This window comes from Megalopta genalis, chromosome 1 (assembly GCF_051020955.1).
Source record: "Megalopta genalis isolate 19385.01 chromosome 1, iyMegGena1_principal, whole genome shotgun sequence".
Lineage (NCBI taxonomy): Eukaryota > Metazoa > Arthropoda > Insecta > Hymenoptera > Halictidae > Megalopta > Megalopta genalis.
In genome coordinates, this window is record NC_135013.1 from 1512023 (window position 1) to 1538564 (window position 26542).

General features: G+C 42.0%; 1 protein-coding gene across 14 annotated transcripts in view; it reads left to right on the forward strand.

Annotated features, from left to right (window-relative positions):
- Positions 1–26542, forward strand: part of sls (sallimus) — a 188024-nt gene that overhangs the window by 63711 nt on the left and 97771 nt on the right. For 13 of the 14 annotated variants that reach the window (XM_076528787.1, XM_076528778.1, XM_076528791.1 and 10 more), the window contains 16 exons: positions 848–987; positions 1788–2304; positions 3491–3634; positions 4406–4657; positions 5975–8676; positions 9738–10740; positions 11525–11926; positions 12611–13130; positions 14358–14529; positions 15029–15215; positions 18952–19291; positions 19653–20385; positions 21354–21692; positions 22523–22679; positions 23153–23319; positions 23983–24112. In XM_076528787.1, the coding sequence (XP_076384902.1) occupies positions 848–987; positions 1788–2304; positions 3491–3634; positions 4406–4657; positions 5975–8676; positions 9738–10740; positions 11525–11926; positions 12611–13130; positions 14358–14529; positions 15029–15215; positions 18952–19291; positions 19653–20385; positions 21354–21692; positions 22523–22679; positions 23153–23319; positions 23983–24112 (7905 nt within the window). The remainder of the gene's footprint in view (positions 1–847; positions 988–1787; positions 2305–3490; positions 3635–4405; positions 4658–5974; positions 8677–9737; positions 10741–11524; positions 11927–12610; positions 13131–14357; positions 14530–15028; positions 15216–18951; positions 19292–19652; positions 20386–21353; positions 21693–22522; positions 22680–23152; positions 23320–23982; positions 24113–26542) is intronic. The other variant, XM_076528780.1, reaches the window with a different exon arrangement.

A 26542-nucleotide genomic window follows, 5' to 3' on the forward strand; every position in this document is an offset into this window, starting at 1 on the left:
AAATTGACTCAGACATTATCCAAATAAAATCCAAATATTGAACATTGATTTCTGACAAAAATCAACTTACTTACATTACTTAAATATTTCCTATTACATTATATAACAATTTTTTTTAAATAAGTGCAGAAATGGCAAGGAAAGAATATCTTCAAAATTATCACCTCTATAATTATCAATCACGGTCGACAATAATTCTCATTTAATCTCGATCACCAGCGAAACGCAATCGCTACCCTCCCCCTCGCTTCCAACCCCTGCAGTCGTCCGAAAGCGTGAACACGCCAGAGTCCTGTCACGACAGAAGAAGATTCGATTGCCCGTCGCCGACACGAAATGGAAATTCGTCGCGCATGAAACCCAGATTCGGATCTTTCTCGGTGACCACGTGCTCGTGTAGCAAACTGTTCGCGGAACCTCGCGTGACGCAAGATCGTCCAATTTGCCTAAGAAATCGATACAAACCGTTCCTCGATTGGGACCGCGAAATGTACCGTAGAACCGAGCACCGACTTGGAACGAGAAGAAAATCGGAATCGAACTTCGACGATCAAAATTGTCGCCGTGAAACGGCCGAGCTGCGAAACACGCGTCAAAGTGCAAAATCGTATTGCAGCGGCCGTCGAGTTACGTTCCAAGGCACGCGTGAGAGACCCTGTTGTCCTGAAAAATACCAAATTTGCGAAACAAATTGATGTTCGATGGATCGTTGGAACGAAGACGATCCGTTTACGCTGAAACAGTAATTTATCAATCTCGTTATTCGCGTAGTCAGATTTCTCTAAACTGCAATATTTAAATGGTTAAATTGTTTGAAAATTAAAAACGCAATTTTCTTTTTATTTAGCTCGCCGAAGCATTCTTTTGGACACGCAACATCCCGATGGTCTAGAGAAGATCCGTGAACTCGAAGCTCATGGACATCCGGCGAGGCTGGAGGTTGAAGAACCGCCCGTCACTCCGCCGAGATTTGTCACCGAACTGAGGGTAAGAGGTCTCTGTTAAATAGAACAACAGAACCACGGTTGGTTAACTAATTTTCATCTGTCAACTATTTGGTTGGGGAATAAGTTCGTAGCGTTTTTATCAAGCAATTCGAAGACAATTTTCTTTGTTGTTTTCGTGAGGCACCCAGGCTCCCAATTTTTCGGCAGATTCCATTGAACGAAGATGATTGAGAATCGTTTTATGATCGCAGTCATTCTTTCGGCCGATTCACGACTTGTTCGGTGACCGTCCTCCTTCAAAAGTGCTTCAAGGCGCTCTTCGTCGAATTCAGAAGGTCTTCCGCCGCGGGGCGTGTCGTCGACGTCAAAATCGCCATTTTTGAACTTTGCAAACCATTTCCGTGCTGTAGACTCGCCTACGACACTTTCTCCGTATACGTTGCAAATGTCCCGGGCTGTTTCGGCAGCTTTTTGGCCTCGATGAAAAGCGAAGAAGAGAAGGTGTCGAAAATGTTGTTTTTTTACCTTCTGGATATTCCATTTCTAAGCCTCGAAAGTAATAAAAAATTAAATTACTCGAAAAGACGATTACCACAGTTTTGTAGAGCAGAAAGAACTCTATCGAATGAATATTATACACTTTGTCGAACAGCAACAAAATCGTTGTAAAATAATAGAAACTATAAAAACGCTACGAACTTATTCCCGAACCTAATATTTTCATCAAAATATACATCGATTCTCCACGATCAAAAAATACTGATAAACTACTTCTTAAGAATTCTTCTCGATTTCCATTGTTCCAAGAGAGCAATCATCCTAATTGTCCCGACTCTTCAGGGTACTACGGAGGTGTACGAAGGTCAAACAGCTCACTTCGAGTGTCAAGTGGAGCCCCTGCATGACGCGAACTTGCGAATCGAGTTCTACCACAACGGCAAGCCTCTGCCATCCGCTGCCAGGTTCCACGTGACCTTCGACTTCGGCTACGTGGCGTTGGACATCGGCCACGCGGTTCCCGAAGATGCTGGCCAATACTCGGTACGAGCCATCAACGCCCTCGGCCAGTGCGTTTCGTCGATCGAGCTCCGCGTCATCCCCAGGGACAACATTATCCTGGATTCCCAACGACCCGAGGGCATGGACAAGATTCGCGAGTTGGAGTCCCAGCAGCCTTGGAAACGTCCGGAAGTGCCGGAACCGCAGACGAGACAGCGACCCGTCTTCACACAGCCGTTGCAGAACATCGACGCCATTCCCGAGGGGCAGACTGCTCACTTCGAGTGCCGGCTGATTCCTGTTGGAGACCCGACCATGAAGGTCGAGTGGTTCAGAAACGAGATGCCGCTCGAGACAAGTAAGTTCAAGGACGAACAATACAGGCCGGTGCATCAAGATCTGCCGAACGGAATTATTGAAGAAGTCTCGTGATACGCAAATGAAACGGTTTTATAGGGATCGACAATTTATTGGGAGCAATAAATAAAGTTTTCATTTGTGTAGATGGAATGTGAATAGGTATACAGGATATCCCATGATTATGTTAACAGCTGGAAAGGGCAGATTCCTGAGGTCATTTGAAGCAACTTTTTCCTTTACGAAAATTTTCTCCGAGGCTTTGTTAATGAGTTATTAACAATAAAGCACTGATCAATGAGAGGCGAGCGCGCCGGGCGTTAGGCGGCCGAGCCAATCAGCGGAACCGGGCCTCGACCGCTCATTGGTTCGGCCGTCGCGGGCCAGCCGAGCTCGCCTCTCATTGGCCAGTGTTTTTCGTTGATAACTTGTAAACGAAGCCGCGGATTGAATTTTCGCTGAGGAAAAAGTTACTTCGAATGATCTCAGGAATCATCTTCTTTCGGGTGTTAACATAATTATGGGACACCCTGTGCGTAGACAGAATGTGAATAGATATAGATTGGAATAGATGAAGGAACAGATTTAGTTGTCAATATCGAGATAATCGTTGTATAAAAATAATATAATTACAAATAATTGTAACGGGTGTTGAACAATATCCGACGATTATTAATAGACTATAGATCTCTGTGCAAATTAAAAATCGTCTGCATGAATTAAAAAAAAAGACAGAGGTCAGATAAAAAATATATTTCCTCTGTTAACGATTTTAATTATAAAAGAGAGTATTTCATTATCAAAAGGGGTAATTAATTAATATAAGGGGTATATAATTAATATATAGGGTATATAATGAATAAAAGGGTTATTTTATTAATAAAAGGGATATCAAAGTAACAAAGGGGGTATTTAATTAATAAAAGGGGCATCTAATTAACAAAGAAGGTATTTAATTAATAACAGGGGTATATAATTAACAAAAGAGGTATATAATTAATAAAAAAGGGTATTTAATATTATATCTTTGTTTTCTATGAAATTTAAGTAACGCACGAACAAGTGAAAATACGATAGTAAAAATAATTTTTAATGGACAATATAGTCGAAAGCACGACGCGAGACTTTGAACGAAAACATAACTCGAAACGGCGGATTCTCAATTTAAACTTGTTCTCCTGTTCCAGGCTCGAGAATAACCAAAGTCCACGATTTCGGATTCGTGTCCCTGGACATATCGCACGTGCGCGAAGACGACGAAGGCGTCTACATGTGCCGAGCTACGAACGCTCTCGGCGAAGCTGTTACAACGGCGTCGATGAGGATCAAGAGTCAGTACCATTATCCCGCAACGTTTCACTCATTAACCCCTTCGACGACGAACGTCGACCTAACACGGTAACATCGGAACCGCGTATCCTGTTCCAGAAGTTACAAACGTATAATTATAATTTCTGATTATACGTAATAAATAATAATATAATTAATTATAGTAACAAATTCTATCTTTTATAATAACAAACTCATCTTTCTCGTCGCATAAGGGTTAGACACGTAACATAGTTCCCTGAAAAAACTTCTACGCTATTAACATCTCTGTTCTTTATAGAGGCCGTGTCAAAGTTATCTTATTTATTTTACTTTATTTTAATTTATTTCATTACTATCTTAACCAACACATTGAAATAAATTTTGTTATTTTTCATCAAATATCAGGAAATGTGTCAGATCAATTTTGTTTAGCTCTAAACTAAGAATATTTATGACTCGTGTTGTTTTATATATATAATACTTGAATCATAAATAAAAACAACATGAAATAATAAATAATATATATATATTATATTTCAAGTATTCAAGGTCGTCGCTATTTTTTTCACATTGACTCCTACTTTTTCAAGGGTCATTTAGAGGTCAGAGATCGTTGAATTCGCCTCGACGTGTAAAAACAGCGATATCAAAGAAAAAACATCAATGACCTTCGCTACTTGAAACAAAAAATAGCCCTAAGAGGAGAAAGAAAACAGGAATCGGAGAAAAGATGGTCGTCCAGGAAGGGTTGAAATGGCTGCCGACTAATTACAACTATCGTTTGCTCGCAGGCAAAGCCAGTATCCAATTGGACAGTCAACATCCGGAGGCGCAGCGCAAGATTGCTCAGCTCGAAGCGGACAAGCCGGGTCGTGCCGAGGAGCCGGAGAAGGTGTTCGACAAGCCGATCTTCACGCAGCTGTTGACCGGCCCCACGGAACTCTGGGAGGGTCAAATGGCAAGATACGAGTGCAGGGTCGTGCCCGTCGGCGACGCCAGCCTGAGATTCGAATGGTACATAAACGGAATCGAGCTGAAGATGGGTAAGTGTTCGTGCCCGGGCGAGGAAATAAAAAGAGCTCAGACCGAGAACCGCCGCTTCTAGTTCGCTTATAGAATTTAACATCCAGAAGCAGCCGCACCCGAGCTAATCTCATGTTAACAAACCGATCGCCTGTACGAAAATGTTACCACGCAAACTGTACTTTAACAATAAATAACTCTTCTTCAAGCATTCTAGACGAGAGAGTTGTGTTTTTGATGTGACACGTTTCGTTATGGTTTCTCGCCGGACAAGTTAAGATTGTTAAGCATCGTCGTTGCCTTTGATCTCTTAACGTTGATATTGTTACACATTCTATCATTACAATATTATAAAACCTTTATTATAAACCTGTATTAACCCTTTGTACTCAAGTCGCGACTCTGAGACACTGCTAAGATTTGTTATATCGCGTTCTAAAATAATTTTTATGTTAAGAAAGTTTAGATTGAAAAAATTGTTAAATTGTTAATGCCTTTGATCTCTTAACCTTGCTATTGTTACACGTTCTATCGTTACAATATTATAAAACCTTTATTACAAACCTGTATTAACCTTTTGCACTCGAGTGGTGGTGATTTTGACGCACCACTAAAATTGTTACACCAAATATATTTTAATATTTAAATAAATTTTGAAAAGCACGCTTCACATATTTAGAAAAATATCAAAAAACAAGCTTCGCGCGTTTAAAATTAGTAAGGGAGACATTACTGTACACAAAAATGGACAATTTGGGAAGAGGAGATACGATTATTCGAGCCTTGCGGTTTATTTTTATAGTTATAAATTGTCCAAAATTATAAAAACGAACCGCAAGGCTCGCATAATCGTATCTCCTCTTCCTAAATTGTCCAATTTAGTGGACAATCCGAGCGTCAGTAAGGGAGACATTACTGTACGCGGAACAACGTATAGTTGGCGCCTTTGCGCTTATATTCTCCCCACCCCCACATTTATTTAGCTGTCCCACTGCCGCGGCACTCGATCGCTATTGGTCGAGAACGGCGGCGAAGATCGTCGTCGGTCAATTCATATTATTCGGGAAGCGCAAAGAGATTCGATTATTTCATAATTTTTACAATAATGTCTCTCTAATTGATGCCCAGATTGCGCACAAAAATGGACAATTTGGGAAGAGGTGATTCGATCATTCGAGCCTTGCGGTTTATTTTTATAGTTATAAATTGTCCACAATTATAAAAACGAGCCGCAAGCCTCGAATAATCGTATCTCCTCTTCCCAAATTGTCCATTTCTATGGACAATCCGAGCGTCAATTGGAGAGACATATCTATAACGATGATTCTGGCCACCAGGTTCCCGTTTCCACGTGAGCCACGACTTCGGTTACGTGACCCTGGACATCCTGAAGGTGATCACGGAGGACTCGGGCGTGTACACATGCAAGGCGATCAACAAGGCCGGAGAGGCGGTGTCCTCGATATCCTTGAAGGTGAAAGCACGTTCGGCGATCGACGCGGACAGCCTGCAGCCGGATGCTTGGCAGAAGATCCAGCTGAAGGAGGCGGAGATGAACAAGGTGCCGGAGATGTTCGTGGACACGACGCCGCAGCAGGCGCCAGTATTCACGAAGCACCTGGAGAGCCACGACAAGCTGGTGGAGGGCCAGCACGTCTACCTGGAGGCGCAAGTGGAACCTAGAGCCGACCCGAATCTGCGGGTCGAGTGGTTCAAGAACGGGATAACCCTGCAGACCGGCACCAGGCTGCGCAGCACGTTCGACTTCGGTTTGGTGACGTTGTCCATAAACGGGCTGCGGCCCGACGATTCTGCTATTTACACCTGCAAGGCGACGAACCTGCACGGAGAGGCGGTGTCCACCTGCAGTTTGAAGATCGTCGACCGGCACTGGCTGCTGGGCGACACCCTGCATCCGGACGCCCTGCCGAAGATCGACGCCCTCGAACAGCCTCACCCCGGCAGCGCGGAGCAGCCGGAGCCAATCTACGAAGAACCCGTATTCATCACTCATCTGAACAACGTAGAATGCATCGAGGGCGACAACGCGCACTTCGAGTGCAACGTGGAGCCGTCGAAGGACCCAACTATGAAGGTCGAATGGTTCATAAACAGCAAGCCGCTGCCGACCGGGGCCAGGTTCAAGTCCACCTACGACTTCGGCTACGTGGCCCTCGACATCAACCACGCGTACGAGGAGGACTCCGGCGTGGTGATCGTGAAGGCGACCAACTCGAAGGGCTCGGCGCAGACCTCGGGCACCTTGAAGTGCACCAGCAAGCAGAGCATCTACCTGCAGACCCAGCACCCGCAGGGCGAGGCCGGTTTAAAGAAGGTCGAAGAAGCCGAGGACGCTTATCTATCCAAGTACAGAAGACCGGAAGAAGGACCGGAGCACGAATACCCGAAGCCGATCTGGACGGTGCCGCTTCAGCCGGAGTTCAAGTTGGGCGAGTCGGAGCCGCTGCACCTGGAGGGCCAGGTGGAGCCGAAGGAGGACCCGAACCTGAAGATCGAGTGGTACTTCAACGGGAAAGCGTTGGAGCACGGGGCCCGCTTCAAGATGACCAGCGACTTCGGGTTCGTCACGCTCGACCTGACCGACGTCTACGACCGGGACTCCGGCATCTACACCTGCAAGGCGTACAACAAGGCCGGCGAGGCGTTCACGTCGACGACGGTCTATTGCTCGACCAAGGAAAACATCATCGAGAGGTCGCAGCACCCGAAGGGCAAGGAGGGTCTGGAGGCGATCCAGGACCTGGAAGAGTCGCTGAAGCGGCAGGAGGGCGGCCCGCCGGAAGCCGAAGAGGGTCACCCGCCGGTCTTCACGTCGCAGTTCGAGAACCTGACGAACCTATCCGAGGGCGAGATCGCACACTTCGAGGCCTCGTTGACGCCCACCGGCGACCAGACCATGGTCGTCGAGTGGTTCTACAACGGGAAGTCGCTGGAGGCCAGTCACCGGACGAGGACCGTCTACGCGTTCGGCATGGTGGTCCTCGAGGTGCTCGGCACGAAGATCGAGGACTCCGGCACGTATTCCTGCCGGGCGACGAACAAGTGGGGCCGCGCCGAGATCAGCGTGCAACTGGAGTGCGTCGACAAGTCGAAGGGCCAGAAGCCGAAGTTCACCACGCAGATCCAGTCGCTGGAGGGCCTCAAGGACGGCCAGTCGGCCCACTTCGAGTGCACTTTGATCCCGGTCGGCGACCCGCACATGAAGGTCGAGTGGTTCCACAACGGGCAGCCGCTGCGGCACTCGTCCCGCTTCAAGATGGTGTCGGACTTCGGGTTCGTCGTGATGGACATCGCCGGCGTAATGGCCCACGACACCGGCGAGTACGTCTGCAAGGCGAGCAACAAGTATGGCGAGGATTACACCAAGGCTACGATCAAGTGCTTCGGCAAGAGCGGCGTCTATCTGGACTCCCTCCAGCCGGACTCCCTCGCCAGGATCCGCGAGCTCGAGAGCTTCGCCGGCGAGCAACCGGCTACGCCTACCACGCCGGTCGCCGAGCCGCCGAAGTTCATCACACAGATCGTCGACATCACCAGGCTCGTCGAGGGACAGTCCGCCCACTTCGAGGCCAGGCTCACACCGGTCGCCGATCCCGACTTGAAGGTCGAGTGGTACTACAACGGCAAGAAACTGCCGCACGGACATCGCTACAGGACCTTCCACGACTTCGGCATCGTCATTCTGGATATATTGTACTGCTACGAGGAGAACTCCGGCGTCTACGAGTGCAGGGCCTACAACAAGTACGGCGAGGATACTACCAAGGCAACATTGAAGTGCTACTCGAAGGCTAGTCTGATCTTGGAGTCGCAGCTGCCGAAGGGCATGGAGGGCGGCTTGGAGAAGATACAGACACTCGAGGACTCGATGATTCGCACCAAGGACGAGAAGGTTGTCGAGGAGCGCGGAAAGGCTCCGGTGTTCACCGTGCCCTTGAGCAACATCGACGGCCTACGCGAGGGCGAGAGCGCGCACTTTGAAGCTAGAATCACGCCTACCGACGATCCAAAGTTAAAGGTAATTAGAAATTATCGTGCGTTTTCTTGTTTATATCTTTATTTTTTAGTTTATGTATTTGTATAGTTATATATGTTTATATATTTATATACCTATATATGTTTATATATATTTGTATAGTTATATATATTTATACAGTTTATACAGTTTATACAGTTTATACAGTTTATACAGTTTATACAGTTTATACAGTTTATACAGTTTATACAGTTTATACAGTTTATACAGTTTATACAGTTTATACAGTTTATACAGTTTATACAGTTTACACAGTTTATACAGTTTATACAGTTTACACAGTTTACACAGTTTATACAGTTTATACAGTTTATACAGTTTATACAGTTTATACAGTTTATACAGTTTATACAGTTTATACAGTTTATACAGTTTATACAGTTTATACAGTTTATACAGTTTATACAGTTTATACAGTTTATACAGTTTATACAGTTTATACAGTTTATACAGTTTATACAGTTTATACAGTTTATACAGTTTATACAGTTTATACAAATTATATAGTTTAGTTTATATAGTTTAGTTTGTATAGTTTAGTTTATATAGTTTAGTTTATATAGTTTATATCGTTTATATAGTTTATATAGTTTATATAGTTTATATAGTTTATATAGTTTATATAGTTTATATAGTTTATATAGTTTATATAGTTTATATAGTTTATATAGTTTATATAGTTTATATAGTTTATATAGTTTATATAGTTTATATAGTTTATATAGTTTAAATAGTTTGTATATTTATATAATTTATATATTTATTTCGCTTTTTCTATATTTAAAACTCGCTATCATCCAAAAAGTATACAAATATCTTGGCCTAGTTGTAAAAAAGTAATTGCGTTTTAAAAGATGATTATACATAATGTAGGCTACATAAATATGAATTAGATGAATATACATTGTAGCTACACGTTGAACAAACGCAACAAGAGGTGCAAGAATGTTTCTGGAAACAGTTTTCTCATTTCCGCTTGATTATATTTGATCAAATAAAATCGACCCGCTTCTGGAGAACTAAAAGCTGCGTTTAACTTGCAGGTCGAATGGTTCTGGAACGGCAAGCCGCTGCGCACCGGGTCCCGTTTCCGCACGTTCTGCGACTTCGGCTTCGTGATCCTCGAGATCTCGCCGATCTACCCGGAGGACTCCGGAGAGTACAGTTGCCGCGCGTCGAACGAGTACGGCGAGGCCGTGACCACCTGCACGATGAAGTGCACCGGGAAACGCAGCATAATCCTGGAGTCGCAGTTGCCCAAGGGCATGGAGAGCACGATCGACAAGATCGCCGAGCTGGAGGGTCTCGGTAACGAGCCGAGCGCGGCCGTCCCCGAAGACGACACCGGCAAGCCGCCGGAGTTCATCACGACCCCGTCCGATCTGACCTTGACGGAGAACTCGCTGGCGCACTTCGAGTGCCGGCTGACGCCAATCAACGACTCGAGCATGAGGGTGGAGTGGTTCCACAACGGGAAGCCGCTTCTGGCCGGCAGCAGGATCAAGACGATCCACGATTTCGGCTTCGTGATCCTCGAGGTCGCCAACTGCTACCAACGCGACTCCGGCCTCTACACCTGCAAGGCGACCAATCGCCACGGCGAGGCCACTGTCTCCTGCAAGCTGCAGGTCCGCGGCCGTCAGGGCATCATCCTGGAGCCCCAACTTCCGTCCAACTTCAAGACCGGCACCGAGAGCATACAGAAACTCGAGGAGGCCCTCTACAAGAGGGACGAGATCCTGACCGAGGAGGAGACGCCGAATCCTCCTAGGTTCACCGTCGACCTCAAGGACATCGAGGTCGAGGAGGGAGCGGCCAGTCACTTCGACTGCAGGGTCGAGCCGGTCGGCGACTCCACCATGCGTATCGACTGGTTCCATAACGGACGATCGTTCGCCACCGGGTCCAGAGTGCACCAGATCAACGATTTCGGATTCATATCGCTCGACATGTCCTACACGTACGCCAGGGACAGCGGAGAGTATGTCTGCAGGGCGACCAACAAGTGGGGCTCTGCCACCACCAAGGCTACCATCACCTGCAAGTGTAAGTTCAGTTTGATTGATCATTTCGTCGGTTTCTATTAATAATTTATCAATTTCTATCAATTTGTATTAATTTTTACAAATTCTATAAATTTGTATCAAATTCTATCAATTTCTATCAATATCTATCAATATCTATCAATTTTTATCAAATTCTATCAATTTCTATCAATATCTATGAATTTTTATCCATTTTTATCAATTTATATCAAGTTCTATATCTATTTTTATCCATTTTTATTCATTCTTATTAATTTTTATCAATTCATAAAATATTAATAATACTGGCAATCTTAGAGATTTTCATCAACTTATCAATTCATCAATTTTTATCAATTTACAAGATATTAATAAGACTATAGTCTATTTATATAATATATATAATATATATTAAATATTATTATTATATATTAAATATATATATTATATACAGACTATAGTTTATTTATATAAACTATATTAATCACTGAGAAACCCGTCTCTTATGAAACTTTTTCAAATATTATATACATCTGTGAATTTTGCAATATCGTATATGAATCAACTCCACTTAATACCTCCTGTTTATCCAACGTAATCTTGCGTCTTCGAACTATTCATTAAATCTATTCATTAAAGCTATTAGTAAACAAAAAATTCCATGTACCAGGCAAACTCTTTAAATTTTCCCACCACTATTGAACACCGAAACACCGGCGACGATGTTCGCGTTAAAAACGAGCACGAATCGACCATATTTCCAGACGACAGATAATCTTAATAAATCGATTCGTCGACGATTACAGCGAAGAAAACGATCGACTTCGAGTCCCAGCTACCATCTGGCATGAGCGGCGAAAAGCTAAAGGAACTGGAACGCGGACCGATCAGCGAACCACCGCCGGAGGAACCGGTGGCGCGTCAACCACCGAAGTTCATCACTCAGATCCAATCGGCGACCGTGGACGAGTCGGAGCCGGTCAGGTTCGAATGTCGCGTGGAGCCAAAGGACGATCCTAACCTGCGCATCGAATGGTATCGAAACAGTAAAATGATCCCGGCCGGACACAGATACAGAAGCACATACGACATGGGATTCGTCTCTATGGACATACTTTACGTCTATCCGGAAGACTCCGGCGAATACGTGTGCAAGGCCATCAATGATTTCGGAGAGGACACTACCAGGGCATCGGTTTCGTGCAAGAGTAAGTGGAACTGCCGGAATATCTGTTAACAGAAATTTGTAACTTTTCATAGTAATCGTAGTCTAAAACTGACTGGACCCTGGAATTTTGTACCAAATAATAATCGATCGTAATTCGTAATTCAGATTGACATTCAATTAAATTGCAATGTAGTTCGTAATTCAAATTGACATTCAATAAAATTGCAATGTAGTTCTTAATTCAGATTGACATTCAATTAAATTGCAATATAGCTCGTAATTCAAATTGACATTCAATTAAATTTCAATGTAGCTCGTAATTCAAATTGAAATTCAATTAAATTGCAATGTAGCTCGTAATTCAATAGGAGTACAATTACAAAATACAAAGTGATTTAATTACGTTAATCACGAGTTACAAGATGCTCTATGTGATTAAATTATATTAATCACGAATTACAAGATACTATGTGATACAATTACATTAATCAGGAATTACAAGATACTGAATGATTCAATTACATTAATTACAAATTACAACATATTCAGTAATTCAGTTACATTAATTACAACATACTAAGTTATTCAGTTACATTAATTTCAAATTACAAAATAATTCAGTTACATTAATTACGAATTCCAAAATAATTCAGTCACCTTAATCACGAATTCCAAAATAATTCAGTTACATTAATTACGAATAATTTATGAATTATTTACGCAGGATTGCCCAACATCATCCTGCAGAATCAAGTGCCGAAGGGTATGAAGAAGTCGGAGGCGTTGATGCAAATGGAAGCGACCATCAAGAAGTACACGTCGGAGGTGCATTTGACCGAGGACGACCTCTACGACGCGGACAAGAAGCAGCCGCCGCGTTTCGTCACACAGATCCTGGACCAGACCGAGCTCGTCGAGATGAACAGCACGAAGTTCGAGTGCCAGTTGGCGCCGGTCGGCGACCCGAACATGAAGGTCGAGTGGTTTTTCAACGGCAAACCGTTGCCCCACAAGAACAGGTTCACGCCAATCTATGATTTCGGTTACGTCGCGATGAACTTCGGCTGGGTCTATCCGGAGGACAGCGGCGAGTATCTATGCAGAGCGACCAATCTCTACGGCATGGACGAAACTAGGGCGGTGATCCGAACGGCTGGCAAGCCTGGAATCATCTACGAGTCTCAGCTGCCGAAGGGCATGAAGAGCATCGAGAAGATCAGAGAGATGGAAGCCGCATGGCAGATGTACGTATATTCTTTCCGAAGGAAATCGTTGGTTCTCGCGACGCAACTGATTCACCCGAATAATTCGCGATGACGCGCATTTTAGGTTAGGTCCATTCTGGGTTCGATTACGTGACGCCACTTAAACCGGACGTATTTAAATGCAACGTCTCGACGCTAAAACTGTCTAGCCCTGTAATCGGTTAACTTTGATTGCCTTATAAAACTCATTTATTTATTTATAAAGCTGACTTTATTCTTTCAAACTGTGCATGATTTTTGACGTGACATGCGTATAAATAAATAAATGTATTCAATCATTTTCCCAGGAAAGAGCTTTCATAATTACAATAATTACAACGCAGAAAGATTATATTACCTTGTAGTCCTTCGAATTTAAAAACAATTTAATTTAGCATAGAAATTGTTTTCTAATTCGAAATAAGACATGTTAAAAATTTCCTTTACTCGTCTTACCACATTCGATTCGAAGTGATCCTTAACCTTCGAATGGCGCATCATTTTCGCAACTGTATTTTATTCACGATTTTTATAACAATTCCTAGTTTTAACCGGCAATTCTTCAAAACATATTTTTGATATTTCTTGCCGACTTATTAGCCGCATTGTTATTCCCAATTTGATAGCCATTTATTTCATAGAATCGCGGAGAATTGAGAAATTCAGTAAACGTGGTATAAATGCACAGGGTTCCTAGAAATGATAGATTTCTGAGGTGATTTGAAGCAACTTTTTTCTTAGCGAAAATGTTCTACGAGGCCCCGTTTAAGATTTATCGACGAAATACGCCAGCCAATGAGAGGCGAGCGCGGTAGGCGTCAGGCGACCGGGCCAACGAACGGTCGAAGCCCGGTGGCGCTGATTGGCTCGGCCGCCTAGAGCCGAGCGAGCTCGCCTCTCATTGGCCAGTGTTTTTCGTCAATAACTCGTAAACGAAGCCTCGTAGGACATTTTCGCTAAGGAAAAAGTTGCTTCAAATCACCTCAGGAATCACCCCTTTCCAATATAATTAATATAATTATAGGACACCCTGTACAATTGCGAAGGATTTAACGCTGTCACGCTATTTTTTTAAATTTTTATTTCATTTCTGTTTCCTGTAATCTTATCGACAGACTTTCACTTCGTACTCGCGAACCCTTCATTTCCCGGAAGCAAAATAATTTTGGGACACCCTGTATGCCTTATAGACCGTGTTTGTGTGCAATCAAGGGACGCTTGTTACAGAGTACCCGAGGAGGAGGGCGAAGAAGAGAAGGTGCGCGCGCCGCCGACGTTCGTCAGCAAACCGGAACCTGTGACCGTTGAAGAGGGCGATTGGTCCAGATTCTGCTGCCGCGTCACCGGTCATCCTAGACCACGTGTCATGTGGATCATCAACGGACACACCGTGGTCAACGTGAGTTTCAGTTGACGCTAGATCGCGGATTTCTATGGGGAATAAAAACGTCGCACATCCGTCCCAAGAACCAGAAGTCGCACAAAAATTTCACTCCATCTTCCTACAATTGTACCAGGTCCAAAAAAATTGATTCCTTACCCCCCCCCCCCCCCTCCCTAAAAAAAAGAGATTGGCCAACTTTCACCGGCGATAATTCCGCGAAAAATCGTAAAATGATAAACGGCATCTCCGAAAAAAATTTCACGAAGCGAAAATTTGCCCGTGCGTTTCGCGGAGTATGGCAACTTTTAATATGAGAATTGTGGTCTTATATTTAATGAGTTGCAGCGACGAGGACGCGTGAACCTTGAAATCGAGAAAATTTAAAAAAATTTTAAAAAAGAATCATCGTCCTACGACGATATTTCGCGGAATTATCGCCGGTCAAAGTTGGCTCATTTTTATCAGAATATTTGTCCATGCGTTTAATTGTCGATTCAATCGTCGATTTGTTTAGGGATCGCGGTACAAGCTGACCTACGACGGCATGTACCACTTGGACATCCCGAAGACGAGGCAGTACGACCACGGGAAGGTCGAGGTGATCGCCCGCAGCTCGGTGGGCGAGGCCCGCACCGAGACAAGTCTGACGGTGAAGGCGAGGAGCGACGATTATCGCGGCGTGTTGAAGAACTCGCCAAGGCGTAAGTTGATCCTGGAACAGAGACTCTCTTACATGAACGTGTCGTCGCATCCTTTGCGCCGCTGCGACGTCTCGACGTGTCGCGAGAAATTATTCTTCGACGCGTTCGATTTGTCCGATTGCTGCGGATGACGCGGGCCGCTCGAAAGCCACACTTTGCTGTCAAAAAAAAAAAAAATAAAAAACAATCGAAATTAGCGGAAGAACGGCGCAAAGGACGCAGGCACATACAGAGAACAAACGAGAATCCGGCAAATTATCGAACAACGGCACAATAATACCACACGAGAAAAGAGAGAAGCCTGTAAATCGATCGGTCGTTGTTGGACTCGACGGAAGGTCGAACGAAGGTCGAACGACAACCGAAACACAGTACATGAGATATCGATACGACACATGCATTCTATTCGAGCACAGATTTAACACTCGAGACCACCATTCGAACACCGACTCACCCCCCGCCCTTATATATCGTCCTCCTCCCTCCCCCTTCTACTCCCTCACCGATACGAATATTACGAAGGGATTCGAAAGATAGATACCTCGTCCTCGAGCACCTCGAGCGCAACTTCCTCCTCTTCTTCTTCTTCTTCTACTTCTTCTTCTTCTTCTTCTTCGTCTTCTTCTTCTTCTTCTTCTTCTTCTTCTTCGGGGTTTCGGGATTCGACGAGCGTATTCGAGCAATGTCGCCTAAAGCGAAAGCTATCGGCTGCTTGGCTTCGCAAGCCGGCGTTCAGGTATGGAATATACTATCGTGAGAGCACACATAGACTATTTGTATCGTTATTGTTTTTTCATTTTGTTCATTTCCGTATATGTAACTGTGGACGTCGGCGCGGAGAAAAATGTTTCAGAGCGAACGTACTCGCTTCGACGCTCGAACGGCGTTTCTCTTGTTCCCGAGAACTCGTTGGGAACATTCTCGCGAAGCTCTGATTGAAAAATTAAATTATTATAATATTTATTTATACATTATAATCAATGTATAATAAAGTATAATGACAGATATATCAATATACAATAAAATATAATAATAGATATAACAGCATATAATAAAATTAGAATTAATAAACAAAATTATAATTGATCATTCTGTAATATACTCTGTAATATTTTCGCGGGTAACGTCCGCCGTTCCAGCGTCGAATATTTCGCATTTGAAATACTTATATTTGAAATAATTCAATTCTTCGATTGTTCGAAGAGCAACTCGATCGAACGATTATCGATCGATGGATCAGAATGACAGACGATCATTTTCTCGAGCAAAATGTTTTCCTCCGTGTCGTCCGATGCCTGATGTTCACTGGAAAAAAAAGAGAAACGGGTTTGCGTTGACTGTTTTTTAATATTATTCTTAATATTTTTTTTCTTTCAGACAGATTTTCTTTCGGTTGCTTTTGTTGATCCCCATGAACTTTATTTAATCTATTGTTTCTTCGTTCCACGACTGAACCGCGTGAACCCCCCCTCCCTTCCCACTACCCCGCCGGTGACATCGACGATCCGTTTAAGCGCGATTAACCGAACGGTGTCCGCATTTCGAGTGCTGTCCATTGTCGTGCCCAGTGTCAACATTAATCGCACCTAATCGCTGATGCACGATGGGGAAAACATGAGCAGGTTCGCGTCAAGTTCGTAGAACTCTCTACTGAGGAATGAGATGGACAGACGATTTTTCCTTCTTAACGCAAATTTAAAAAATTCTAAAATTGAACTATCGCAAAAGCCCCGAAATTATGGTCCTTCCAGAAAACGACGGGTTTCGAAGGTCATTTGAAGTAACTTTTTCCTTTGCGGAAATGTTCTACGAGGCTTCGTTTACGAGTTATCAACGAAAGAACGCTGACCACTGAGAGAGCGCACACGGCTTGCGCCCCATCCTCGCGGCCCCTGCCACTGCGTCGGACGGCCGGCGCGACGCGGCATTGGCCGCGTGGGCGGAGCGCCGGTCGCACTCGATCTCCGATTGGTCACTGTTTTTCATTAATAACTCGTTTTTGTAAAGGATAAAGTTGCTTCAAATGACCTCGGCAATCTCTCATTCGAAAGTTCGACGATTTTTGGCGCAAACTCGAACATTTATTCCCGCAGTGCGCCGGCAGGTGAAGACTTTGTTGTAACGAGATGTTCCTTGTCGCCCACGTTTCCCACACGTGTCGCGTCTCGCGTCGCACAGAGATCCAGCCAGGCCGATCCGATCTATCGATTGTTTTGGACGAGAATCGAACATTCGATTTCGAGACCGCTGGATCTCCGTGGCGCACGAGCGCGGGCTCTCGAAAAAGAAAATTAGAGAGATCACCTAAAAAAAATTAGAAAGATCCCCCTTCCGAGATCGCGGGAATGCCAATGTGTTGACCCTTGGAAATGTTACTGTATTTTGGAATGACGGAAAGCAAAAGAAAGGGAAGGAATGAGAAACCGTGTTGTTAACCACGTGATCTAACTTCAACCGACCGGACGTCCATCTCCGTCTCCGTAGTCTGGTATCCGGGCACCTTGTCCTACCCGTGCTGGAGACGTCGATATGTGTTGCATCGCCAATGAAGTACTGTGTCGTATTTCCCAGTGGTTCTAGAGAATTGTCTTTTGTTGCGGGAATGCAACGTTCCTTTTCGACTGAACGGAAAACTCTTGAGAATTCGATTTCAAAGAATTCGCGTAATAATAATAATAAAATTGTTTGTATAATGGCCCAGAAATACAGTGATAATATTTTAAGAAATCATAGCGGTGATGAAAAAAATTAGCGAACTTCCTCTCTTGTCAAATTTTCATTACATTAAAATCATTTCGATTTCATTGAAATCCATGGATCAAGTGAATCAGGATTTGTGTGCAGTCTGTTCGTAATTTCATTATTTATTTATTTATTTGTTTATATGATATATAATATATACATATATAATATTATTTATGTATACATATATACAATTTATAAATAGTATGTACATATTATTTATGTATATATGCAATTTATAATATATACATATTGTTTATGTATATATACAATTTATAATATATACATATTGTTTATGTATATATACAATTTATGATATATACATATTATTTATATGTACAATGTATGCACATAAATGTATAAATAAATAAATAATATGTATCTGTATATATGTACATAAAACAAAAATGTATAAATGTACATATCTATATAAACAAGCAAATAAGTAAATAACATGTACACATCTACAAATAAATAAATAAATAAGTAAGTAAATCAAATGAATAAACAAGTAGAGTAATGTCTCCCTTATTGACGCTGAGATTGCGCAGTAAAATGGACGATTTGGGAAGAGGAGATGCGATTATTCGAGCTTTGCTATTTGTTTTTATAGTCATAAATTGTCAACGATTCTGCAAGGCTCGAATAATCGTGTTTCCTCTTCCCAAATTGTCCATTTCTGTGGACGATCTGAGCGTCAGTAAGGGAGACATTACTGTAACATGATAACGTCTCCGTAAGGGCACACAATCTGAAGATCGAAAAGCAATCCTTGGATATACTCGTCGCAACCGAGAGTTTCTCTCCAGAAAAAAAGCCAAAAAAAGGAAGAAATTATAAAATTCATTAACGTTTCGTCCGTCGCGATTGAACGTTGCACTTCCATAATGGATTGATCGTTTGCGGACCGGAATGGTTCATGTTCGTCTGGCATGCGTTGTCTCTCGCGTGGCATATTCGAAGGGCGGAACGGTCTAACGTGGATTTTCCCTAGCGTGGTATGATTACGGGCTGACCCAATACCAAACGGAACGACAGAACACAGAGCTCGAGAAAGTGTTCGACGAGAGGCACCACAACGTGTCCCAAGGTATCGAGATCGCGACCGAGCATCTCGGCCAGAAGGTGATCAAGGAGCCCGAGACCGACTGGCAGAAGTCCGTCAAGAGCAAGAAGAACGAGGACTATTACAGCAAGCTGATGAACCTCGAGGAGGAACAGGTGCTGAAGGAGAGCAGGCTCAGGGAGTCCAGCCACCAGTTCGCCATTCCCGGAGAGAAGATCGTCGCGCACTCTGTCGCCAAGGGAATGGCACAGAAGTACGAAGAGACCTTGTACGTATCCATTTATTTGTCCATTTATTTGTTCGCGTGTTCGTTTATTTTTATATTCATTCATTTTTATATTCATTTATTTTTGTATTCATTTACTTTTTTATTGATTTATTTTTTTATTCATTTATTTGTGTACTCATTTAATTTTTTATTCATTTACTTTTTTATTAATTTATTGTTTTATTCATTTATTCTTTTTATTCATTCATTTCTATATTCATTTATTTTCGTATTCATTTATTTATACACACATAAAGTTTATATTTATATAATACGTATGTAATCGAATTATACATATATACATATATACATATATAATTCTTTTTTTCGTTCTTCGGCCCTAAAAAAATATCGTTTACAGGGAGGACAAAAAGGACGAGGCGACGACCCAGGAGACAACACAGGCCACGAAGTTCGTGAAGAAGCCGTTCACGACGGAGGTGGACATCGACGTAGAGCGTAGCAAGGTCAGCGGAAAGTATCCGCCGGGTCCGTCGGAGTCGACGATCCACGGCCGGGAGGTGCACGTGGCGAAGCAGAAGCAGACGCAGAAGGAGGTGAAGGGCGACCTAGAGATTACGAGGAAGATAACGGCCACAGAAACCACCGAGATGGAGCACAAGGCGAAGACCCAGGAGCGCGTCGTCGAGGGCTCGGTGAAGCCGGCGAAGCCGCCTGTCTTCACCAAGAAGATCCAGCCGTGCAGAGCGTTCGAACAAGAACAGGCACGCTTCGAGGTCGAGTTCGATGGCGACCCATTGCCGACCATCAAATGGTACCGCGAGGACTTCCCGATCCAGAACTCGCCGGATCTGCAGATCTACACGTTCAGCACGAAGTCCGTGCTGATCGTCCGGCAGGTGTTCATGGAAGACTCCGGCGTGTTCTCCGTGATCGCTGAGAACAGGGGCGGTAAAGCGAAATGCAGCGCCAATCTGGTCGTCGAGGAGCGTAGGAGACAACCCGGGCGTGGCGGAGTGGTGCCACCCAGTTTCCTCTCGACCATACAAAACACCTCGGTGACCACCGGCCAACTGGCCAGATTCGACGCTAAAGTCACTGGAACTAAACCTCTGGACGTTTATTGGTTAAAGGTACCTCTCGTTCGATCATTCAACGCTAAACCTAGTTTCCGAGATACTAGGCAGATTCCTCGGATTATTTGAAGTAACTTTTTCCTTTGCGATAATTTTCTCCGAGGCTTCGTTAACGAGTTATTAACGAAGAAGCAGCGAACAATGAGAGGCGAGCGAGGCTGGCGCTCCGTCCTCGTGGCCAATGCCGCGTCGCGCCGGCCGTCCGACGCAGCGGCAGGGGCCGCGAGGGCGAGGCACCAGCAGTGCGCGCTCTCTTACTGGTTAGCGTTCTTTCGTTGATAACTCGTAAACAAAGCCTCGTAGAAAATTTCCGCAAATGTTCATTCCTCGATGTCCATTTTCGATGGCCTCACATTTAAACGGTCACAGTAGTGAGGGTGCGTCGAACTCATAATCGAGAAACAGTATCGCATAGTAGAGGTTTCAAGCTTTAATTTGAAATGAAGATCATCGTCCTACAATGATTTTTCGCGAAGTAATCATCGGTCAAAGTTGGCCAATTTTTATGCAATTTTGGCCACTTTTGGATGAAAATTGGCCAACTTCGACCGACGATAACTCCGCGATAAATCATCGTAGAGTGATGATCTTCATGTGAAATTAAAGCTTGAAACATCTGCTTCCTGTTGTTTGTTTCCTGATTTTAAGTTTGATGCGCCGTCACCACTATATCCCTTTAAATGTGAGGCCATGTTTGTCACGTTGAAAATTGTCACGTTGGAAATTGTCAACTTCGACGAAATGCACGGACTTCGTAAAATTTTTTACGGCTGCCGTTTACAGTCGAACGAAGTTCGATCCTTCCCCTTCAATTTAAAAAAAAAAGAAACTTAGCTGCGATTTTTTTCGCACAATTAGGACGCTTCAAAGTAACCCTTGCTATATTTTCAATTTTCAATTTTTTTGACGGGCTTTCGTTGTTCCTAAAAAAATTCCTAAAAACGTTTTCGTCCGAATCGTTGCAGAACGGCAAGAAAGTAACAGCGGACATCCGTTATAAGACGCTCGAGGAGGACAACATTTACACTCTGCTGATCCTGGAGACGGTGCCGGAGGACTCCGGGAAGTACGAGTGCGTTGCGCTAAATAGCGCCGGAGAGGCTCGTTGCGACGGCGAGTGTACTGTACGAGGGCCACAGTCGCCTACGAAAATGGCGAAGCCAACGACGCCTGGCGTCGAGAAGGCTCCGGCGGTTCTGGAGCCGTTGAAAGATCAAACGATCAGAGAGGGAACGGCTGTTGCGTTCTCGTGCAGGATCTCTGGGAAACCGGTACCAACGGTGCAATGGAAAAAGGGCGACAAGGTATAAAAGATGTTCAAACAACCCATTATTTCATTTAGCTATTTATTATACATCGTTCGTCGTTCATGCGAAAGTATACTGATTGTTCTACGTTGCTTCGAGAAATCTGTTCAAATTTGTAAAACTCCTTTCATTTATTCAGGTGTCACTTGTGACATTTTATTTTATATTTTATTATTATGCTCGTATTTTATTTTGTATTTTATTATTATACTCGTATTTTATTTTGTGTTTCATTATTATGCTTGTTATTTTATTTTGCGTTTTATTATTATGCTCGTATTTTATTTCGCGTTCTATTATTATGTTTGTATTTTATTTCGTGTTTTGTTATTATGTTTGTATTTTATTTTTTATTTTTTATTATTATGTTTTAGTTTAATCATTTTTATTTTGTAGTAAAAGTTTCATGTGCCAGCTAACTGAAGAATAAAATGTATCCATTTATCTAAAATCAGATTAACACTGTCTTCTTGCACTTTCAATTTCGAGTCTATCATGATCTCAATTTATTAATATCTATTGTTATATTATTTTTGTATATATAAAAGTACCAGTTAAGCTTCGATTATCCAAAGATACCAAGGCGTCATAATTTCTTGGTATCTTTTCAGTTCGGATGAATTGAATTCTCACCTTCTAAGCAAGAAATGGACACGATTCACGGCTCGTTTTTATAGTCGCCGATTGTCGACAACTATAAAAATGAGCCGCGAGATCCGAATAATCGTTCTTTCCCTCTTCCAAAACTTTTCCATTCTTGTGTACAAGCTGAACGTCGGTGTCCGAATTTAGAATGATCTTAAAACTTTCCAAACTGCGTGCCACAGGTAATCAAACCGTCCAAGTACTTCCAAATGCAGAAGGAAGGTGATCTCTGTACTTTGAGGATTTCGGAAGCCTTCCCCGAAGACGAGGGTGTTTACAAGTGCATCGCCAAGAATCCAGCCGGCGATGTCACCACGTCGGCTAATCTCAGAGTCCTTGGTGAGGATCGTTATAATCTAATCAGCTATGACGTCGAATTTTAACGGAAATTATTTTTAATAATTATGTTCCTTTTATGTAACGATTGTCCTTTCGATTGTTGTAATAAGAAGTCATTTCATAGTTATATTATATTATATTATATATATTATTATTATTATATATTTTATTATATATATTATTTTATTATTATATTATTTTGTATGCATATATGTATAATATATGTATATATATGTACATATATTATATACATTCTATTATAATAATCTAACTAGTTCTGACGTCGACATCCAAGCAAAATTATTTTTTACAATTGAAAAGATTATTTCCCAGTAACAAATATACTTTCGATTATTGCAAGAAAGCATTTCACAATTTTTATTATAATCATTTTCTTCAAATTACAATAATCGATGATCTCACATTTGTTCGGTGTCTAATTTATGTCGACGTTGCTATCGATTTCAAAATAGCCCCGGACGCGGCCGATACCCTGCCCAAAGTGACACCGCTGAAGGACCAAATAGTCGTGGAAGGGCAACCAGCTCAGTTCAAGACCCAAGTGACACCAGCTAAACCAAAGCCGACCATCCAATGGTATCGCGAAGGTGCCCTGATCCCGCAGTCGCCCGATTTCCAGGTAAGTTCTCGATCCAATGCGTATCCACGGTTCCCACGTCAACCCTTTGTACTCGAAACTATTTCAACTGTAAATCTAAAATAACTTTATTTGACTTACAGTATTTTCATTTGATATATAATATTATTAATAATTATACTATAATTATATATTACAATAAATAAATAATAATACATTTATATTAATTAAATAATAATAATAACACAATTATAATAAATAATTATAATTATTAATATATATAAAAAAAAGTTAAAATTATAAATTTAATATATATATATAAAGTTTATATAAATTTTAAATTTATAATTTTAATTTACATAAATTTTTAAGTTATAATTTTAATTTATTATAATTGTAATTTTATTTTAATCATTTTCAATTTATAAAAATTATCTTGGAACGTGATACAACAAATTTAAGTGCCTAAGGGCCTCGTAATGCAAATGGTTAACACGTTTGTCTCACAGTCATAATACAAAATTGCAGTGATCTCTCCCAGAAATGTTCGAAAATCGAAATCGAGACCGTAGTGATAAATTACATAGGCGTAGAACCGGAAGAAAAAAATTCACGACGATCCGAAATTTCGTATTTCCGGGAGAAATCGTTGTATCGATAGAAACGAATTTATTTAATGGACACGTAAAACGTTTCGAATTCCAGATGATACACGAGGGCAACAACGCCGTCCTCCTCATAGCGACAACATACGAAGAGGACACTGGCACCTTCACCTGCCGAGCCACCACCTCAGCCGGCACCGTAGAAACCTCCGCCAAACTCATCGTCAAAAGTAAGAATTGAAAACAAAGATACATGTTCAGTTGCTAACCTGAAACCGCGATTCAATGGACGGGACAGGCCTCTAGGGATCGACGGAGAAACACGCTCGCTACGAGTTGATATTTTATTATTAATAGTATGTTATTATTATGTTGTTATTATATATTATAATTATATATCGTATATATTATTATTATATGTATATATTAATTAATATATTATATCATATACATAATATAATAATATATATAATTATATATATATATACATAATAATAATATATGATAAATATAATATACATAATATAATGTTATAATAAATTATGTTCGAGATATAATCTTTCAATTCACGAAGAGCCACGTTCTTTTCAATTCGAATTTTTTTTATAAAATAACGTTAAAGCATCTTTCGGGACGCGAAGAGTTTAGACGAGAAACAATGATCCACTTGGCAGAGATTATTCGGGAAGCGTGATTTCGACACCAAAAGATCCAAAACTACCCCCCAAAAAAATCTAAAAATTCCAAAATAAGAAAGAAAAGTCGGAAAATATTTATCGACACCTGAACTCCATAAAAAAAAGAGCGCGTCGCGCGTTTCTCCGTCGACCGCGCGCCGTCGATGAACCCCCGTGCGTGTTTCTATTTCTTTCGCTTTTCTTTTTTGTTGTTTTCTCTCTTTAAAAAAGAAAAAAAAACGAACCCCTAACGAAGCGCACCCGATATCCCCGATCCTCTCACCCCCCCCCCCCCCACCCCAAATGTCAGAGCCCCAACTTTAATCAAAAAAGTCTCGAAAACGAGCCCGGGGAGTTGTGTATACTAACTCGTCGTGTTTTTGAAAGTAGACGAGCGAGTGAAACGAGACGGTAGAGTGGCCTCCCTCGGTCGCGAGAGCCAGAGGAGAGAGAGAGAGAGAGAGAGAGAGAGAGAAAGAAAGAAAAAAAAGATAGGAGCATAGAAAGATCGCGAACGAACGAACGAACAAACAAACGTTAGAAAAGATTAAAGAGAGCGTGAAGAGAACGATGTCGCGAAGGTGGTGCTGAGAATACGCGAGATAACGGATCGAAGCGTTTCGCGAACGCGGGAAACGAGAGACGAAAATCGGCTCGTAGCTTCCGTTATCTTCCGCCCCGTCGATCCTTCGACCGGAACGGACGGACGGACGCGGTCTCGCGCGCGGATTTTACATCGGAAGGTGCACACACACACACACACACACACACACACACACACACACACACACACACACACACACACACACATTGAGCGAGATGCCTCCGCGCGCGAGCTATCTTGTCCTTGGTGCAACAAGGAGAGCTGGACGGATTATTGGTCAATGCTAATTCGATTACAGTGGCGTTCGATTACGTTATTCAATTATGTTGCATTTCAGTTATGTTGCAATTCGATCGCGTTGTATTTCAATTTCTTTGTATTTCAGTTGCACCGTATTTCAATTATATTGTATTTCAATTACATTGCAATTCAATTACATTGTAATTCGACTAAATTGTATTTCAATTATGTTGAATTCCAATTACGTTGCAATTCAACCACAATCTATTTAAATTACACCGTATTACAATTACGCTGCAATTCGACTACATTATATTTCAATTATGTTGTATTTCAATTACAATTGTAATTCAATTACGTTTCAATCCGACTACATAGCAATACAATCACGTGATTCAATTATATTGTATTTCAATTAAATTGCATTTCAATTACATTGCATTTCAATTACATTGCAATTCGACTAAATTGTATTTCAATTATGTTGAACTTCAATTACATTGTATTTCAATTATGTTGAATTACACACTCAATTACGTTGTATTTCAATTACGTTGCAATTCAATTACGTTGCAATACGATTATATTGAAATTCGACTAAATTGTATTTCAATTACATCGTATTTCAATTACGTTGCAATTCAGCGACATTGTAACACGATCGCCTAATTCGTACCGTAATTCCGTTGATTCAATTGCTGATCAATTCAATTACTAATGATCCGGATCACTAGCGTAACTGAAATACGATACAATTGAAATATCAATGCAATCGAGATGCAAATGCAATTAAAATAAAACCTAATCGACCTACAGTTCTTCAAATCGCGCGTCACCGAACTTTTTGAACAAGTCAGATACCTTTTTATTGCTTTCAATCGAATAATTTTTCAATTTCATAAAAACTATATTTATTACTTACAGATAAAATGTTAATTGAACTTGTAATTTCTAATTTTTGCTGTAAATTATGTTCCATCGACATGATTACATAATAATAATCGACATAATTACATAATAATAGTCAACATAATTACATAATAATAATCGACATAATTACATTATAATAATCGACATAATTGTAAATAATAAATTAAAATCGAAGGAATATATGGACGAATTCGATCCGGCTCTCCTTC